The sequence below is a fragment of the Budorcas taxicolor genome, chromosome 15 (genome assembly GCF_023091745.1).
Source record: "Budorcas taxicolor isolate Tak-1 chromosome 15, Takin1.1, whole genome shotgun sequence".
NCBI classification, from domain to species: domain Eukaryota; kingdom Metazoa; phylum Chordata; class Mammalia; order Artiodactyla; family Bovidae; genus Budorcas; species Budorcas taxicolor.
In genome coordinates this window covers 44,560,458-44,574,343 of record NC_068924.1, presented here as the reverse complement: position 1 = coordinate 44,574,343, position 13,886 = coordinate 44,560,458, and the positions used below count along the sequence as shown (strand labels likewise).

Below are 13,886 nucleotides of genomic sequence, written 5' to 3'. Positions count from 1 at the left end.
TTTTCTTAGTGAAATCAGAGGTGAGATCTTCCTAGGAGAGTGAGGAGGCTATGATGGAGTCTTGAGGAAAGAGGAGAAGGTACGGTCATTGTGGGTGATGAATTGATTAAAGAACTATGGTAGGGTTCCTCACTTGCAATTATGCCCTAAGCTACTCAGATCAGCTCCAGGTCTCCACAGGTCTAAATTCCCCTGCCTGCTCCACTGGATCAGCTTTTCTCAAGGTCACCAACAATCTCCATGTTGCAAAATCTAAGAGTCAATTCTTGGTCTTCATCCTAATCAACTTCTCAGTAAACTTTGATTACCTGATTGCTACTTCTCCCTGAAACTCTTTCTTCTCTTGATGTAGAACACCTTTGCTGTTCTTTGTCCTCCCATCTTTCTGGATTTTTTTCTCTTGGCATTCATGACTGCTTCCCAAATAGCTGGCAGTACACGCAGTTCGCTAAATGCTTATTCACCTCCCCCCCGGGACTTCTCTGGCCATACATCTTTTCTCCTTGTGTCCACTCTCTCTCCTTTCACTGTATTTCTTTTCCTCTGACTCCAGTTGGCCTCCAGTTGGCCTGGAGAACCTATGTATTTATTAAGAACAAAATGACAAGCCACTGGTACATCCAGTTTCTTATACTGAAGCTTTTGGAAGGATTTGCGGAGGCCCTTGGAATGTTCAGTTTTCTTCAAGAGACTGTTATACATTCGACTGTCTCTCCACCACCTCACCCTATAGCAGGCAGTGAGGGAGACCCAGAGACTTCCTGTGCTTTTCTTAAGACTTTCCTCTCCTACCTATGATATAGACCTCGGCAGGATTTGAGGGAGGTGTACAGGATTTCTCATGCTTTTAGTCAGGCCACCACACCCTGCCTCTGTGACACTGCTCACCTCACAACAGACTGTCTAAACAGGGCAGTCCCAGCAACAAGCTCATGACTGGAACTGATGACCCACTTTTCCAAAAATGACGAGTGGCATTCATCTAATCTTGACCCACATTCTCTCTCTAACTTGTTCACCATGAGAATCCCAAGACCCTGAGGTCTTCTTGAAGATAGCATATGTAAGGGCCAGGTGGAAAGGGCTTACACGACTTCTGTCTACATCCCACTGGATAGGACATAGATCAATGGATGCAGTTTATGTACAAAGGAGGCTGCGAACGCATACCTGGAGAAGAGGAAACTGAAATGGCACCTGATGAACACAGACATGTGTCTCTGTGCTGACACAGAGATCAAGGGAGGGCTTCTCTGGCGTTCAGTGGTAAAAATCTGCCTGGTGTGCAGGAAACAGGGGCTCGATCTCTGATCCAGGAAGATCCCACATGCCAGAAAGCAACTAGGCTTGTTCACCACAGCTATTGAGCCCGTGCTCTGGAGCCCAGGAGACACAACTGCTGAGCTAATGCGCCACAACGACTGAAGCCTGTGTGCCCCAGAGCTCACGCACTGCAACTAGAGAGTAGCCTCGACTTGCTGCCTCTGGAGAAAAGCCCACGCAGCAACAAAGGTCCAGCTCAGCCAAAAAATATACTAGAAATAAGTAAAAAAAAAAAAATACATATATATATATATATTTAGAAGATCGAGGGAGGAAAAAACCTTCAAGAAGGAGGAACTAATCCATATTGCCTTTCTACAGAAAGGTCAGCTAAGAGAAAGACATAAAAGGTTTAAGTTTTCAGTTAGGAAATCCCTAGTCATGTTATAAAGGGTCATTTTTGTGAAGTTATAGTGAAGTGAAAGAATGGGAGGTGAAGAAATGGGTGCAGAGAGTACAAACTATAGGAAAATCTAGTTCTATAAAATGGTAGAGTGAAGTAAGTTGGAAAAGGTGTCTAATTGTGAGAGAGTTGATATTTACAAGCTAAAGAACTAGTAGTGAAGGAGAAAGCTGAGATAGAAAGGGGAATCATTCATGGAGGAAATCTAGAAGACAGGAGTGCAGGGAAACTAATTCGTCTTCACAGGAGGAATGACATGGCCGCGTCTAAGATATGTGGGAGAGGAGCAAGGTTAGGCAGAGAAGGCGATGGCACCCCACTCCAGTACTCTTGCCTGGAAAATCGCATGGATGGAGGAGCCATCAGGCTGCAGTCCATGGGGTTGTGAAGAGTCGGACACGACTGAGCAACTTCACTTTCAATTTTAACTTTCCTACATTGGAGAAGGAAATGGTAACCCACTCCAGTGTTCTTACCTGGAGAATCCCAGGGACAGGGGAGCCTGGTGGGCTGCCGTCTATGGGGTCATACAGAGTTGGACATGACTGAAGCGACTTTGCAGCAGCAGCAAGGTTAGGAGTTGAAGAAAAAGTCTATAAGTGAGGAGCAGGAAGTCGAGGAAGTTTATGTCTAGTAGTATTTATGTTTGTAAAGCCGTTATTATGAAGCATCGATGGGCTAGTTGTGGGGCAAAGGGAGGGCTTTAAGATAGTTGCCATGTGGAAGATGGGCTGAGCATGGAGAGCAGTGTAGTATTTAGGCCTCACTTGACATTGGAGACCCCTTAGTGTAATGATACCAGTAGGCACCAATGTGAGATTTTCTTCACCAACACACAGCTCTCAAGGGCAGAGGCAGATCTTTGAACTGATCTAGGATCAAAGAAGGAAGGGTTTTTTGAGAGAGTAATAGTCTGAGTGCCAGTGAGGAGCTAGAGAAATATAGGCCCCTTCTTTTCACTTCATCTTCCTCCACCTAGTTTAGACCCTTTCATCCTGTTTGGATTACAGAAATACCTTCTGCTTGGTTTCCCTCATTTTAGTCTCTTTCCCATGTATCTATTGTACACGTGACTACCAGCTTAGTTAGTCCTGTAGAACAGCTTGGCCATGTTTCATTCTTATTCAAAAGCTTCAGTAGCTCCCTACCTTCCTGTAGAATTAAATCCATATTCCTTAGCTCCACCCTCAAGGTTCCAGGCACAGAGCAGGTTTCAACTAGTTTGTTTTATGCATCTAGTTTTATACACAAAGGATTTAGCTTATACTAGATGAAACTCTGTACTACTTCACTAAGTTTGAAGGACTTTCCCAAATGCAATTTTGTTAACTTTGGGAAAGTTTCTCCTACCCCTTTCAAAATGTCCTTCAAGGTGTCTTTCAAGGGCTAACTCAAAGGCAGATTCTCCCCTATATCAAATGATATATCTCTTCTCTGTCCTCTTTTTTGAAAAAAAAAAAATCATTTTAAGCTTTATATCTAGAGTCATGTACCTATTAAGCAAGAACTGTACCTAATTTATCATTGTACCCCAGCCCATTGTACCTCCAGCTCATAACACCTAGCTTAGTATCTCGCTTTGTGTTGGTATCCAGAGTCAGCTGATTAAAGACATGCATGCATTCATGAGTAAATGAGTAATGAGTCAATGGACATGAATTTGAGCAAACTCAAATTTAGGGAGGTAGTGAAGGACAGGGAAGTCTGGCGTGCTGCAGTCCGTGGGGTCACAACTGAGCAACTGAACAATAACAACAATGTTCTAGTAGGGTTAAGAACCGGAATCCTTCCTGGAAGGTCATCTTCTCAAGTTGTAGGGTTGATATTATAATTGTTATCCTTAGTACTTAGCACTGTTCTAAGACAGTGCTGTAAGCTAAGTATACAGCAGAAACCTAGTAAAATCTTGGCAAACACAATTGAATTAGGTGGTTCCATACTCAGTGTGTCACCTGAAGTGCTCTGGAGAGTGAACAGAGCCTAGAACACAGCAAATAGTTGTTTATATCTTGATTTGATTAACTTAACTAATGAATACTCTTATAACTGGACAGCAACTCCCTTCACAGACTCAGTTATTCTTTAAAATCTTTGATTCATTGAATCCTACAATCACTGACTGATCTTTGTGTGATAATTTAATATTAGACACTGAAGGAAAAAAAAAAGCAATCTGTGAGAAAAGCAGACATATCATATGTTCATAAAGTAACCTCTCCTTTTCCTCCTTTGCGGCCAGGCTGTGACAATATGCTGATGGGCATAAAGTCTCTGAAAATAGTGAAGAAGACGATGGACACAGATGGCTCTTGGATGAAAGATGCTGTCAGTGACTCTCCAAAGGTTTATGTCTTCGTTGGGTCCAGAAACAACACTGTCTGGGAATTTGCCAATATACGGGCCTTCATGGAAGATAGCACCAAGCCAGCCCCCCGGAAGCTGATTCTAACACATTCCTGGCAGGGAACAGGCCAAGTGATCTACAAAGGTTTCCTATTTTTTCACAGCCAAGGGACTCCCAATGAGATCATCAAATACAATCTGCAAAAGAGGATTGTAGAAGACCGGATGCTTCTCTTTGGAGGAGCAGGCAGAGCCCTGGCCTACCAGCACTCCCCTTCGACTTACATTGACCTGGCTGTGGATGAGCACGGGCTCTGGGCCATCCACTCAGGGCCAGGCATCCGCAGCCATTTGGTTCTCACGAAAATTGAGCCTGACACACTGGGAGTAGAACACTCATGGGACACTCCATGCAGAAGCCAGGACGCTGAAGCCTCGTTCCTCTTGTGTGGGGTCCTCTACGTGGTCTACAGTTCTGGAGGCCATGGCCCACATCGCATCACCTGTGTCTATGATCCTCTTGGCACCATCATTGAAGAGAATCTGCCCAACTTGTTCTTTCCCAGGCGGCCGAGAAGTCACTCCATGATCCATTACAACCCCAGAGATAAGCAGCTCTATGCCTGGAATGATGGAAATCAGATCATTTACAAACTCCAGACCAGGAGAAAGCAGCCTCTCCAGTGATGCATTACAGTGGGGAAGGAGATGGCCAGGGATGCTGTGCTCCAGGATGGGGGCCAGGGCCCCTCTGCAATATACTGTAGTATTAATATATTAATAGCATCCCACTAATGGCACACAGGGAGATGAGGGGCTGCAAGTGGGGATGCACACACATCCTTTTCTAGATGGTACTGCCTTTGGTATCTTCTAAGAGCTTAGATGACAGTCTGTCATTCAGGAATTTTCAGGAACTTCCATTACCCATCCCAGTGCCTTGGTGCTCAAGGCCTTCCACATCCTGATCCAGCTTACTTCCAACCTTTTCTTTTTAGTAAAGTATTTTAGCATGTACTTTAATAACTCTCCCCACTCTCACCTTCTCAGCCATTAGAAATGTAGGCCACACCCTCATACTCCTGGCTTTTCTCCCCTCTGGCCTTTGCCCAAGCTCTTTCCTCTTTTATAGTTGCCTGTTGCTATTCTTCTATTATTCACTGCCCAACTGAAGTACTATTTTTTGGATTAATTTTTATTCGAGTATAGTTGCTTTCAATGTTGTGTTAGTTTCTACTGTACAGCAAAATGAATCAGCCCTGCATACACATGTATCCCCTCCCTTTTGGACTTCCTTCCCATTCAGGTCACCACAGTACATTAAGCAGAATTCCCTGTACTGCTACACAGTAGGTTCTCATTAGTTATCTATTCTACACATAGTATCAATAGTGTAAGGTAATATTTCTAGTTGATGTTTAATTTTGATCTCCCCTGGTACTGTCCCTACACCAAGCAAGGCGGTCGTAATAAGAAAGTGAAAATATTACTATTTGCATACCACTTTCCAGTTATAAAGTGTCTGCACTTGTGTTAGAACTCCTCTCACCCTTATGAGATAGATGGGACAAGCCTTTATAGACAGAGGGTTTCGGTGAGTCATTCAAAGTACCAAAGCTACAAAAGGAAAGAGCTAGAAAATACCGCAAAGCCCATAATCTTGTCATTGTCCAAGAAAGCATCAAATATATGTTTGTTCACCCAACCTTTTCTCAGAAATTTGTTAATCATTTCAGCCTAAAAATAATAGCCTGCCCCTTTAGCTAGTTTCATGCCTGCACAAGACCCTCCTTTAGACCTTTGAAAAGCTACTTCCTCCAGAAAACCAGCCTAAGGCTGAGGACACTTCTGTAGACTCATCTTGCCTTACCTTCCCCTGCTTCTTTCTTCTTGCCTGAAACACAATAAAAGTATCACTAAGCAAATAAACCTCATCAGGTTGTATTTGCCTACATGCCCTCAGCATAAAAGTTTCAGGGAGTGCTGCCTGTGCCTGGATTTACTGTGAACAATCCCCAACTCACTGAGGCCTTCAGTAAGTATTCTGGAATCTGGATGGATGCCAGATAGCAGGCAAGGGACTCCCTGCCACAGCCCGCGTGCCACGTGGCACAGGGGACAGAGACCACCTGGGCCTGTCTGGAGGGGCTTCTTCAAACTTTTTCCCACACATTTGTTCACTGCAGGCTGGTTCGGGTCACAAGTGCAGGCTGTGGTGCCAGTCTGTGTCATGTGCTGGGGCCTCTGTCTTCCCAGGTTGGTCACATGAGAGGGTTTGCTCTGTGTATTTGCAGCTGTTTTCGAACTCTGCCAAGCCCAGGCTGGGACCATAGGCAGTGAAGAGAGGGGTGGTTGTTTTTTCTTTTTCTTTCCCATAGCATTTGAGTAGCTGTTTGGCAGAATGGAATTGCTAACCCCATGGACATAGCACAGTTACCCACAGTTCTAACAGAGTGATACAGAGAGCTCAAATCCATTGTGGAATGAGGCAGGTATGAATAAATAAATGTGGTGATATTACCCATTCCATGGATTGGGGGCCATTTGCTGCCTCATGGGTAAAATAACATTACCTGTTTCACAGGGAAAAGGAATGTGCCTCACAGATGAGGGTAGCAGGGGCATTTATCAGAGTGGGATTACTCATAAATCCTGCATACACAGTTCCTTTGGAGGCGCAGAGAGGCTGCCTGTGATGTGCTGTCTACCATTCATGTGTGATATGCTTTGCTTTGACAGTTATGCAGGGCACACCTGCCACTAACAACCCACTGACATGCCTTAAATTTCTGTAGCTAGAATCACTTTTTTAGGTTAAGACATTTTCTCCTGGAAGCCCCCATTAACAGGGCACTTTGTTTCCTGGGAGCCAGGGGTAAACATGTAGGTCTGTGGACATTTCTTGGGCTTCTTTCAGATGAGCTTTTCAGTTCTGGTCTCTTGTTGGATTTTACTGAGGATTGAAGCTCCTAAGATCTAGACCAGTGGTTCTTAAACTTGACTGCACCTAGGAATTACCTGAGGAGCTTTTAAAAATCCTGATGCCAAGCCATACCCCCAGATCATTCAATCAGAGCCTCTGGAGGGGGGACCAGACAGTGCTGTAATTTTTAAGTTCCCTCCCCTAAAATGGTTCCAAAGTGTGAGTAAGCAGGAAAGTCAATGATTTACACCATTTTTTAAAAATTAAAGTATAATTGATATACAATGTTGTATTAGTTTCAGGTATACTGCAAACTGATGCAGTATATCCATTTTCACATTCTTTTTATTATAGGTTATTACAAAATATTGAATATAGTCCCCTGTGCTATACAGTAAATCCTTGTTTATTATATGTATTAGTGTGTACCTGTGTGTGAAGTCGCTCAGTCGTGTCCGACTCTTTGTGACCCCGTGGACTGAAGCCCACCAGGCTCCTCTGTCCATAGGACTCTCCAGGGAAGAATACTGGAGTGGGTTGCTGTTTCCTTCTCCAGGGGATCTTCCTGACCCAGGGATCTTCCCGACCCAGGGATCGAACCCAGGTCTCCTGCATTGCAGGCAGACGCTTTAACCTCTGAGCTACCAAGGAAGCTGCTAATCCCAAACTCCTAGTTTATTCATCACTCCCCTTTCCCTTTCGGTAACCAGAATTTATTTTCAATGTCTGTAACTTACACCATTTTTAAAGATGATTTTTAAAAAGTAATGTATAGTTCTAAAGAACAGACTAGCATTTTCTGAGGACTGCGGGTCCACTACGGCAATAACATGTGGGATCTGGAAACACCCATGAACTCGTGTGAACCATGGCAGCCGCCTCTATAAAAGCCTCTGAGCTGCTATTTTAAGGAAGTGAAAGAGAACTGAAGAGTGTCCTGTTGTAACACAACTCTTGTGGGCCCCAGCCTTCCTCTGCTGGCTTTGCCCTTGGCCTGCCTCTGGCCAGGTTCCTGCAGTGACCAGAGTCTCATGTTTGCCAGGGTGGCTTAAGTTTTGTTTGCATGTACAAGTCTGGGCACACTGGTAATTTCAGACCATCAGGATAATATAAAAAATGATGTGTCTTGTGGAGTTGATCAACAACCCAGCCTGTAGAAATGTAGATAAAAACTGAGGTTAGGGAGGTAGTGACTCCTGCCAGAGCTGGGGACTATGCCAGAGTCCTTGGTGTCGATGCCATCTGAGGCCCACAGGGATTTTAATCCGCTGAACTGAGCAACCAAGTCTTGGCGCCCAGACAGGGCCACAATCTAGCAGTACCACCAAAGGGGATTCATGCCCTACACCGGGAGAAGGCCTTGGACTAGGTCCCCAAAGGCCCAGTCCTGCCCCCATCCTACAGTCCATTCCTGTGCTCAGCAAAGCTTTTGTTGTGCCCGTGGAACCCCCGCCTAAATGCTGGGCACAGGACAGGACTACTTGTCCCCAGCTGTTCACAAGAACGGGTGCCGGCGCCGTTGACTGACGCTGACCGCTAGAGGGACCTCCACTCCAGGTCGCGGGGTTCGAGAGCGGCCAGATCCTAGGGTGACTCAGTCTTCCGAATTGGGGGCGCTCAGAGACAAGAAATGAGACTGCCTTCAGGCCAACCTCAATTTGAGACTGCCTTCAGGCCAACCTCAATTTGAACTAGATCGCTTGGGCCCAGAAGTCCGCACACCCAACGGTTGCTGCTCTGGGACTGCCTCTAAAACATTCTTTCTATGACAACTCTTTGCAATTCTCGACCCAAGTTCCCTTTCTGCTTTTCGCTTTTATTCCCTATGGCCAAGGAACGGTGCTCAAGGTCTGGAGAAGCCCAGGGAACGGGGAGCCGAGGACCGCCAGGCGTCACCCGGGGCAGGAAGGGTGCTGGAGAGGGAGGTGACAAGAGCAGGGGCGGGGCTCCTAGGGGCGTGGCCACCGAGAGAGGCGGGGCTTAGGGGAACGGTAAAGTCGGCTTAGGAGGCGGTGCTGGAGCTGGGGCTGGGCGGGGCTGGGGCTGGACCGGCGAGGGCCGAGCAGGTCCGAAGGGGCGGGGTTGACGAGGCAGGTCGCTAAGGAACTAGAACTCGTGGCGGTTGGGTCCCTGCGGGCTGCCACGGAGCCTAGAGAGAGGGGGCGTGGCGGAGGGGCGGTCCCGGGGGAAGGTGGGCGGTCTGGGAGCCGGCGCTCCTGGACGAGCCTCCTGAGTCTCCCGTGGGTCCCCGCCCCCGTCACGTGGGCTCCGGACGCGGCCGCTGCCGGTCGGTCCGCTGGTTGGTCGGTTAGTTGGTCGGTGGGTCAGTGGCCTGCTGTTCGTTTCTCGGCTCTCATGTTCGGAGGTGGGGGGGACAAGTGAAAGGCCCGCACACCTGAGCTGTCCGGAGAGGAGCCCCGCACTCAGGTCAGTGGGTTCTCCCCACGCCCCCCGGGCCCACTGCGCAGGCTGAATTGGGAGCCCCCGCAGGGGAATTGGCTTAGGAACTGAGATCCCCGAGTGTATCCCAGACGCGAGGGCGGGGACCCTTCTCCCCTTCTTTTGCCAGATTGGGAGGAGAATATAACTCCTGGGGATTTGCTTCGCGTCTCCTCCCAGTCCTGTCTGGAGTCTACGGACTGTCCGCGCCCCTACAGGTGCCGGGATGGCCCTGGAGATGCGCAGGGTGGCCAGTCATCATAGTTGTGTGTAGTGTGTCAGAGCTCTGCTCAGTCGGTTGGAGCAGCGGCGTAGTCTAGAGAGATAGCCCAAGGTGGTCGGGAAGCTTACGGTCCGTTTTGCCCAAGCAAATCAATGTTCCACAGAGCGTGCGTCCAGCTACAACGCCTTAGCTGAAATCAACTCTGTATTGTAATTGGAAAAATGCAACAGGCTTTTCCAAACCTCAAGCCACAGCGTCCCAATAGACGGCAAGACGGGGATGGTTCTGTTTGAAAGAGGGTTCCTCTCCTTCATGACATCCTGACTCCAGACCTTCAGTTGTTACTCAGATGAAAATAAGATTATATATTTAAAGACCAGGGCTTCCAAAGTGCGCATAAGATCAAAACAGGCACTCTAGCCAGCATTTAGTCAGTCCTCTTAAAAGACAAATCCAGAGCATTTTTACTTTTAGAGCAGCTGGGTGTTTGTTTGTCTCCCTTTGTGTATTTTCGTTCACTTCCTGTCTCATATCTTTCTCCCAGTTCCTTAATCAATTATACTACAAATCTGCAATGTTACCAAATTTTATGTTGCATTCTATGAAGTTTAATGCCCAACAAAGGCAGTTGGCTGTACACAGAATTCATCTTCTGTTTGTTCAGTCTTTGTTATTTGTACTACATGAAAAAATACTTGATTTAGAGGTTTTCTCTTTTACTTGAGGCTTAGGTAGTCTGTATGTAATCTGCTTATATTCATATTTAGATGATTTTGAAGTGGGAGATGAGGGGGAATGGTGAACTTTTACTACACTCATTCATAATTTTTACTTAATAATACATTATTGTTAGTATTACTTGAGATTCAGTGATGTGCCAGTTATTAGCATATTGCTACTACAGAGATAAACAGCATTATGGTCTCTTTACTGGGTCAGCTATGTGCTACAGGTGCCTGACAAGTAGAATGAAATAAATGGTATGAAGGAGGTAAGAGCAAAGTGTTGTAGGAATTTATCTTTCATCTGACTGTGTAAAACCTGGGATAATTTCAGGAAGGGGGTGACACGTGCATGGTGGACCTTGAAGGATTTCTCCAGGCAGAGGTAGGTAGAGTGTGGCCTGCCCTGTGAGAGGCAGGCAAGCACTTCATAGCCTGAGAAGTAGCAAGTGGCTCAGCTTGGCTCCAGTGGCAAGCGAGAGACAATAAAGCTGGTGATGAGGAAGAAACCTGTTCCCAGCGGGCCATGAAGGCCAGGTGGAGAAGTCTGGGCTTTGAAATCATGAGCCTCAATAATGGCTTTTAAGCAGGAGATTGATTGATGGTTGTCTGAATTTAAAGTCTGGGACCTTGGCCCTTGACCCTTTCAGCCTCCCAAACCTCTAGCCCAGTGGAGAAAATCTAGTAAATATTTGTGGAATGAATGATCTGGCAACACTTGGTAGCAGTGCTTTTCAACCTTTAACAAGCTTAAGAGTCACCTGGGGATCTCGTTCAAATGCAAATTCTGATTCCTAGGTCGGGGTGGAACCTGACATTCTGCATTTCTCAGAAGTTCTCAGCAGTACAGCCCCTTCACTTATGTATAGCAAGGATTTAAAAAAAAAAAAAAAGTTTGCAAACCTGGCTGAGACTCAGAATTGCCTAGGGAGCTTTTAAAATTACTCAGATTAAGTAGGTCTGGCATGTTTTTACCAAATTCCTCTGTGATTCTGATGAAGGCCAAGTGGAAACTGCTGGGTAAGAGACCCTCAGGTTGGAGAAGCCCAGCGGAAGATCAATTAAGATAGAAGTGACTAGGGCCTGTGCTGGATCCCAGAGAGGATACAGGTAGGAGAGACTAGAGAGACAGAATCTATGGGCTAGGGGGCCAGATGGAGAAGTGAGGAGGGAGGAACAGTCCTAAAAGAATTGCGCTTTCAACAAGGAATGGCGTACGTAGCCTTAGGCTGTCACATTTGCGGTAATTTTTGGAAGCTGTTTTTCACTTGGCTATCAAAAACATTTCCTTCCTGATGCATAGATTTGTTCCTGACACTTCTGCTTGAAATCTTCTGGTGGATCCCCTTTTGCAAAACATGGGAAGGAATAGCTAATATGAACAGCACCGTTGAGGCATTTAAATGTTGAGGCAATAAACTTAAAGGTTTATTAAGTTCCCAGACTGAGCACCCTCATTCAAGAAGTAATCACTCAGGGAAAAAAAAAAAAAAAAAGATGTCACACTGTCATCACTTGGTGTGGGCACAACTAGGCTGACACTCTTGGCAGCTTTGTGTTTTCCTGAGTCGCTATTTTTCCTGCTTCCTCCTTCTTCAGAGCAGTTCCACTTGTTTTCCTAGCATCGTTCTTTGCTTTCAACACTTGATGACACCTGTGTGTCTCAGTTTTTGCAGAATCCAGTGCTGGTCCTAGAAGGGCGGGCTGTATCCTTATTAGACTCTGAAAGCCAGGACTTGCAGATCTTCATGAGGGCCATTCTTATCTCTCATGCAGTGAATGCTCTGCTAGGAGATGCCGTCTTAGAGCATCTGTTTACCTTTAGACCTAGATCTCCTCAAGGCTTTGAGAGTTCCAGGGTGCTGCTCACTCTCAGCTTTATCTTCGGGAAATTTATGATTTCTATTCGTGCTTCTAGGTAGTCCTTACTATGGTGCTTCCTTGTAATTCTTACTTTGCTTTCCTCTTTCAGCCACAAACACATTTATGCATACGAGAACCCAGCTTTCACTATGCACAGTGCTTTTAGTCATCATGTTCCATGTTGTATAGTAATCTTGGCTTCTGTAACACATTTGTAGATGGAAGGTATAGACAAGATGGAATAGGCTTGCCTCTGAAAGGGATAAAGTATACCATCCTTATTTGGCATTCAGAGTTCCACAGAGGCTGGCAATAATTTGACTCACTAGCTGCATCTCCACTGTTCCCCAAACCAAGTAGCTTAACAATTTCTACATTTTGTGCCTCTCTGCCTTTACATACACTATTTTCTCTTCCTGGGAAGCCCTTGTGTCCCTGCTCTGCAAGATGGACTCTTGCTAATCCTTCAGGAGGCAGATCAAAATCTTGAAACACCTCTCCCTCCCCAACCCCCAAGTCATTTTTGCTGTAGCATCCGGTTCGGATCTCTGCTATGGTACTTAATGCACATTATTTGCATGTCTCTCTGTCCACACCCTCTCCAAACTCTGAGCTGCCCTGGGGCTGCGTCAGCCCTTATGTTCCACCCAGCACTCAGCAGATGTTGAGGAAGAGTTTGTGGCAGAGGAGGGCCTTGAGCTAGCTGGTGTTACAGTGTTGCCTTCAGTAAAAGAGGGTAAAGGCAGATGGTTTTGTGCTGGAGATAAGGCAAGGAACAAGAGCAGAACCTGAAAGACTAGGACAAGCCTGATGAGTGGCCTGCAGGGCTGGAGTCATAGGGTGAGCTGGGGAGAGGACTCTGGGCGAAGTGAGGCTGGAGTCTTAGGCTGGGGAGAGATCCTGGAAGGTCTTGAAAGCTGAAGTTAAAGAATTTAAATGTAATGTCGATGACCTTGAGACTAGGTGAAGGCTGTGCTTTCAGGAGGATTCCAGGCTAAGAAGGGCAGGTTGGAGAGATAGGGAGGGGTTAATGAGAATGTGCTATTGGAATAACTCATTGCAGTAGATTAGGACCTAAATCAAGTCAATGGGTGGAGAGGAGTGAACAGAGGTGAATGAGCTTGCCAAGAAATCCTGCAGGATTTGGTGACTGATTGGATTTGAGGGAGAGAGAAAAGAGTCAAACTGGGCACTGACATTTTGTGCTAGTTTGCTGGGAGAAGAATGAAGCAATTGTTAGCAGCATGAGAGTATGGAGGAGCTCCTTGGAAGGGGGAAGGGAGATGAGGGTGGTTGACTCCCTTTGGAGTCAGGAGGGAGCCTTGGGTAGTTTCTCGCATGCTCCCTATATTTTTACCCGTGAGGATGATGACATCCACAGACACCTACCCAGGGTCACCCAGCTGCTGGTGGCAGAAATCAGGCCTTCTGGCCCTGGGTTCTGTCCTATGTAGCTCAGTGGGTTTGAACAGATGAGTGTTGTCGGAAAGTCCAGATGGAGACTCCATTAGGCAATGAAAACCTAGAAAGAGACCAGGTTTGGGGCAAATTCAGCCTGCAGAACAGCTAAGACTGGAGACTTAAAGGTCAAAGACTCAGAGGGAAGTGTCTGTAGCAGCCAAAGCCACTGGCGGTGTGAAGGCTCAT

At 46.4% G+C, this 13,886-nt stretch overlaps 2 protein-coding genes across 4 annotated transcripts in view; both read left to right on the top strand.

Moving 5' to 3' along the window:
• The window catches only part of OLFML1 (olfactomedin like 1), a 31,598-nt gene extending 24,305 nt beyond the window's left edge, over positions 1-7,293 (top strand). Inside the window, exon 3 of the mRNA XM_052652748.1 lies at positions 3,966-7,293. Within this exon, the coding sequence (XP_052508708.1) occupies positions 3,966-4,756 (791 nt within the window). The 3' untranslated portion in view covers positions 4,757-7,293. The remainder of the gene's footprint in view (positions 1-3,965) is intronic.
• Positions 7,294-9,204: 1,911 nt separating this feature from the next.
• PPFIBP2 (PPFIA binding protein 2) overlaps positions 9,205-13,886 on the top strand; it is a 155,343-nt gene continuing 150,661 nt past the window's right edge. For all 3 annotated transcript variants that reach the window (XM_052652524.1, XM_052652525.1, XM_052652529.1), the window contains exon 1: positions 9,205-9,419. The gene's annotated coding sequence lies outside the window, so the exon portion shown is untranslated. The remainder of the gene's footprint in view (positions 9,420-13,886) is intronic.